The following is a 6,143-nucleotide window of genomic DNA, read 5'->3' as shown; positions in this document are numbered from 1 at the left end:
AGTTGGGACAGCTTTATGTAGGCCCTAACAGTTTGTGGGCACTGTTTGTCACCATTATAGTGCAATTCATGTTTTGTTTAGTGATGTGCTGTGTAGTTTGGCCCCCCAAGATCTTTTTGTGTCAGTAAAATTAATTATGCGAGAAATGGTGGTGGAAATGCCGTTATGCGCAAATATTGATATAATAACCATCATATCGAAGTAAACTTGGAGTCACATAATGATATGGTGTGTGGTCCTCCCACTATGACTCGGGAAACCATGCAGTTTATTAGGTTACAGATTAAATTATGTTGAACTTCACAGGGTGGTGAAAGTGCACAGTGATCTTGACGCTCCTTTCTAATATCGAGGGTCATATTTTGGTGACATGATGATTGATGCTTAACTGCCTTTTGACGAATACAAATATTCTCGCTCTTATCCATAATAATCTCATAATGTAGACTAGCCTACCAGCATTGTATCTGCACGCTTTTAAAATATTAGCATAAATCTGTCCGCCAATTGGATGGAAACCTAGGTAGAGACCACAAGAGGTCGTAGTATATCCATAACCTCAAATACTTGTCACTAAATGGGGGCGACTGGACTAATTTTAGTCGCCCCCATTTACACTTCGTTTTTGACTAAAAGATCCCTTTAAGACTGGTTTTGCAATAAAATGCACTTTCAATTGAACATGCCTTTTAGTCCAGGGGTGTATTCACTTGGAACCAAACAGAACCAAACCAGACGTGGAGGGACCTACCTGAATTTGTCCAATAGAAACTCTCGTTATCGTTGCAAAACAGAACATTTTGCAACTGTTTGGATGTATTAATTACACTGATTATTTTAAAACAGTCTGTTGCAAAACGTTTTGCAACAGAAACCGTTTACTCCAAACGGAAAACCTTTCACAACAAAAATGAGTGTTTCTATTGAACAAATTCAGGTAGGTCCCTCCCAGTTTCGTTCGCTTCCGTTTACTTCTTAAACGGTAAACGGTTTCTGTTGCAAGAAGTAATGAATACATCCCAGGAAACAAGTCCAAGAGTGAGCCCCCAAATACATTTTGGGTATAACTTTTCTTTTTTTAATCCCCAGTGAATAATCTGAGACTGAATTTGTGAAAAATATTTATTTCCATTTACAGAATGAGAGACATTGCTTTCCCTCTTTTTGTTTGATTTGCTCATCCCCCTCACCCTCTACAGAAATATAAAATAAATATTACCCTGACATTGCGTGATTGTCTTAGTAACAGCCAATTCAGCCTTACACAATGTTATATTTTCAAACACCCCTTACATCTCTCTGGACAAGGGTAAGGAATGAGACTTGTAACATTTCCTCATGGGGGAAAGAAAGGGGGGTGGGGGTGGAAATAGCTGGTTCACATAAAAGATACACCATGCAATAAGATACATGAATTGTAACCATACAATAACAATTTGGCTGCAAATTGTTTGATGTTAAAAACAGCAGATTGATCCTACTGCTACACTTTTCTTTAAACAAATTGGGGGGGGAACATAAGGAGCTGATTCTGGCAAAGGGGGACACAATTGGAAATTGAATGTCAATGATAAAGCTCACAATTCACGCCTCCCATGTGCTCATAAAATATACACAAATATAAACATTTAAGCGTTAGTTATCCAATCCATTAGCTAAAAAAAAAATACTTTGATTAAAAACAGCCAACCTCTCTTTCACACCCTTTCATTGTCTTTTATATGGACACATCCCATTGCCACCGCCCGCGACACGTTTGTTAAAACAAAGAGTATAAAACAAACTGAGGAGGGTGATTTCAGGTCTGAAATGAAAGGTGTTCCCCGGTTAACCCCGCATTGTCCATGTGGCAGAGCAGAGCCGCTCGCTGACGGTAAAAGTCCCGCTTGCTGGCTGGCTTCTCTTCTTGTCCTCCTTGTTATCCTGTTTTGACACAGTATAGGTCCTTTAACGTCTTGAGTTCCTCAATGAGAGTCTTGTTCTGGTTCTCCAGCACGGCCACACGGTTCTCGAGACACTTGACGTATTCCTTCTTCTTCCTGCGACACTCACGTGCCGCTTCCCTGCCAGGGAGAAACACAGAAAACTGCTTTAGAGGATTACATTTAAAGGGATACTGTTAGATTTAGGTCGTCGTTCTACTTACCCAGAGTCACATGAGCTCATGGATACAATTTTTATGTTTCTACGTACCGTTTGTACATTATTTAAGTTAGCAAATCGTTAGCTTAGCGCAATTGCTGGAAGTCTCCATGTACAGTAGCCAGCTCCTCTCAAAAGCAGGGAAATAGACCTACAGTTGAAGTCGGAAGTTTACATACACCTTAGCCAAATCCATTTAAACTCAGTTTTTTACAATTCCTGACATTTCTATCCTAGTAAAAATTCCCTGTCTTAGGTCAGTTAGGATCACCACTTTATTTTAAGAATGTGAAATGCAGAATAATAGTAGAGAGAATGATTTATTTCAGCTTTTATTTCTTTCATCACCTTCCCATTGGGTCAGATGTTTACATACACTCAATTAGTATTTGGTAGCATTGCCTTTAAATTGTTTAACTTGGGTCAAACGTTTTGGGTAGCCTTCCACAAGCGTCCCACAATAAGTTGGGTGAATTTTGGCCCATTCCTCCTGACAGAGCTGGTGTAACTGAGTCAGGTTTGTAGGCCTCCTTGCTCGCACACGCTTTTTCAGTTCTGCCCACAAATTTTCTATAGGATTGAGGTCAGGGCTTTGTGATGGCCACTCCAATACCTTGACTTTGTTGTCCTTAAGCCATTTTGCCACAACTTTGGAAGTATGCTTGGGGTCATTGTCCATTTGGAAGACCCATTTGCGACCAAGCTTTAACTTCCTGACTGATGTCTTGAGATGTTGCTTCAATATAGCCACATAATGTTCCGTCCTCATGATGCCATCTATTTTGTGAGGTGCACCAGTCCCTCCTGCAGCAAAGCACCCCCACGAAATGATGCTGCCACCCCCGTGCTCCACGGTTGGGATGGTGTTCTTCAGCTTGCAAGCCACCCCCTTTTTCCTCCAAACATAACGATGGTCATAATGGCCAAACAGTTATATTTTTGTTTAATCAGACCAGAGGATATTTCTCCAAAAAGTACGATCTTTGTCCCCATGTGCAGTTGCAAACCGTAGTCTGGCTTTTTTATGGCGGTTTTGGAGCAGTGGCTTCTTACTTGCTGAGCGGCCTTTCAGGTTATGTCGATATAGGACTCGTTTTACTGTGGATATAGATACTTTTGTACCCGTTTCCTCCAGCATCTTCACAAGGTCCTTTGCTGTTGTTCTGGGATTGATTTGCACTTTTCGCAACAAAGTACGTTCATCTCTAGGAGACAGAACGCGTCTCCTTCCTGAGCGGTATGACGGCTGCGTGGTCCCATGGTGTTTATACTTGCGTACTATTGTTTGTACAGATGAACGTGGTACCTTCAGGCGTTTGGAAATTGCTCCCAAGGATGAACCTTATTTTTTCCTGAGGTCTTGGCTGATTTCTTTTGATTTTCCCATGATGTCAAGCAAAGAGCTACTGAGTTTGAAGGTAGGCCTTGAAATACATCCACAGGTACACCTCAAATTGACTCAAATTATGTCAATTAGCCTATCAGAAGCTTCTAAAGCCATGACATCATTTTCTGGAATTTTCCAAGCTGTTTAAAGGCACAGTCAACTTAGTGTATGTAAACTTCTGACCCCACTGGAATTGTGATACAGTGAATTATAAGTGAAATAAACTGTCTGTAAACAATTGTTGGAAAAATTACTTGTGTAATGTCGACTTGCCAAAACTATAGTTTGTTAATAAGAAATTTGCGGAGTGGTTGAAAAACGAGTTTTAATGACTCCAACCTAAGTGTATGTAAACTTCCGACTTCAACTGTAACTACTCCAAAGCTGGGTGGTTGGTAATTTATAGTTTTACAAAGCTATATACACTGAACAAAAATATAAACGCAACATGTAAAGTGTTAGTCCCATGTTTCATGAGTTTAAAAAGTAAAATAAAATAAAAAACACAGAAATGTTCCAAGCTTATTTCTCTAACATTTTGTGCACACATTTGCTTACATCCCTGTTTGTGAGCATTTCTCCTTTGTCAAGATAATCCATCCACCTGACAGGTGTGGCATATCAAGAAGATGATTAAACAGCATGATCATTATACAGGTGCACCTTGTGCTTGGGACAATAAAAGGCCACTTTAAAATGTGCAGTTCTGTCACACAACACAATGCCACAAATGTTTCAAGTTTTGAGGGAGCATGCAATTGGCATGCTGACAGCAGGAATGTCCACCAGAGCTCAAGGAACCAACTGTGCACTGCCACAACACTTCTCATACACACACAGTCCCATCATACCACGTCCTTATCCCCACACACACCTGTTCTTGGCGAGGCGGATCTCTCTCTTCATGGTGGGGTTGCCAGTCTTTTGCTCAGACATTCCTACAGGGGAAGTCATGACCACGGTCTGTTGCGCTGTGGGCGCCGTGCGGATCTGGTACGTCTGCATCTCTCCTCCTGCACCTGAGGGGGATGAGGCCAATCAAAACAATAGATGAGGGCATCTCCTCTTTATAATCTCAACACATTACAATGTGGTCTGCAAGCTGGGATCAGTCCTTTTTTTTACACACCTTCAGGGAGGCTTCAGTGACAACGAGAAAACTACTGGGTACTTCTCCTTATGGTATCATCTCAAAGCTTACCGTGAGTCATGAAGCCATACTCACTCTGTACGACCACCTGGTTGCTGGGCACGAGTATCTGCTGTCCGTCGGGCGTCTGGGCGTACTGTAGGATGGTGGTGCCCTGCTGTTGGCCTGAGTTGGTCATGGTGAGAGTCTGTAACCCCTGAAGGCTCTCTGACCCCGTGTTGGCCAGTTGAATGGTGCCGTTAGGGGCAATGGTAACTACAGACAAACAGACAGGAAGTTAGGGCCGATGGTTACTACAGACAAACAGACAGGAAGTTAGGGCCGATGGTAACTACAGACAATAAACACACAGGAAGTTAGGGGCAATAGTAACTACTAGTGATGGGCACCAATATGGAAAGTCGATACCAGATGCTTTATAAAGTGTTTTAGCCTGTATGGACATTGTTTTGCGAACAGTAATTAACAGTTTCAACATTTCTACATGCCGTGTTGCATTATTCAAGTGTGTTAGCTCCCTACTCATGCTGCACAGAAGTTAACATGTTACATGGACACAGCAGATCGAAATGGCTTGCATTGAGCGGTAGCCCAGGTTCTCACGGACACAGGAGTATATCTCTTCTGCCTGTGTGACAAGGTCTTGAAGTCTGACATTACTTGAAGCTGTGGTGACTGTCCAACTCCTGGCTGAACCCTACATCACAGCCACTGACAAAGCACATGCCTGCAATCGTAGTGCAGCAGGGGAGAGTGGTTTCGTCACTCTAGCACATTCAGAGATCGATTTATAGCAAACTTGATCAAAGTAATCTAAAATAATAGACTTTCAACAAAAAACACTGTCATAGATGGACAAGATTAACATGAGATGAAAGGCGAGTTCCTAACGAGTTCAGGAAGCCAAGCTAAACGTTCACAGTGGTGGGGGCAGACGTTTTGATCAAGAGAGACCTTTAGAAAATGTGCACATTTTCTCTAACACTAAACATACAAATATGTATTTTACAGTTATAAGGAAGGTGAAATCTTAGTTTTTTTTAAATTTGATTATTCTATATTTAGAGAGCATATAAGTAAGTTCAAGCCTTATTTATACAGTTTTGTTCAATAGGAAATACATCAAAATATTTCTAATTTGTATCATATTTGTACTGTGTACTTGAGCTTGTGTCCAAAAGTGACTACACCTCAGCAATTTATAACTATTTTTTGTCAGAAAGGTGAGGTTTCTTGGAGTATGCAGCATTACTAGTTATTTTTTATGGCCCTCTCATTATAAACAATTACTTTAGGCCATCATTGTAAATAAGAAATTGTTCTTAATTGACTTGCCTAGTTAAATAAAAGGTTAAATTAAAATAAACGTAGATTACATTTTAGATTACATTTAGTTACATTTGTCATTAAACTGAGGATTTCATCCATCGACATAGTCGACACACATTTGAGTATGCTTTATGT

General features: G+C 40.8%; 1 protein-coding gene across 2 annotated transcripts; it reads right to left on the bottom strand.

Annotated features, from left to right (window-relative positions):
* Positions 1-1,111: 1,111 nt before the first annotated feature.
* On the bottom strand, positions 1,112-5,015 carry LOC311124642 (cyclic AMP-dependent transcription factor ATF-1-like). Of its 2 annotated transcripts, none has more exons than XM_084198754.1 (3): positions 4,731-5,015; positions 4,404-4,548; positions 1,112-2,063 (listed from the first exon to the last, which is right to left on the bottom strand). In XM_084198754.1, exons 1-3 carry the CDS (start codon positions 4,855-4,857, stop codon positions 1,919-1,921), a joined length of 417 nt encoding a protein of 138 aa, XP_084054880.1. In that variant the 5' UTR covers positions 4,858-5,015; the 3' UTR covers positions 1,112-1,918. The 2 variants fall into 2 exon arrangements, with proteins under 2 accessions (XP_084054880.1, XP_084054881.1); XM_084198755.1 differs by having other exon boundaries at positions 4,755-5,009.
* Between the last annotated feature and the right edge of the window lie 1,128 nt (positions 5,016-6,143).

Source organism: Coregonus lavaretus (genome assembly GCF_964263955.1).
Source record: "Coregonus lavaretus genome assembly, contig: HAP1_SCAFFOLD_6864, whole genome shotgun sequence".
Classification (NCBI taxonomy): domain Eukaryota; kingdom Metazoa; phylum Chordata; class Actinopteri; order Salmoniformes; family Salmonidae; genus Coregonus; species Coregonus lavaretus.
The sequence above is the reverse complement of the archived record's forward strand: the minus strand, read 5'-3'. Positions and strand labels throughout refer to the sequence as shown.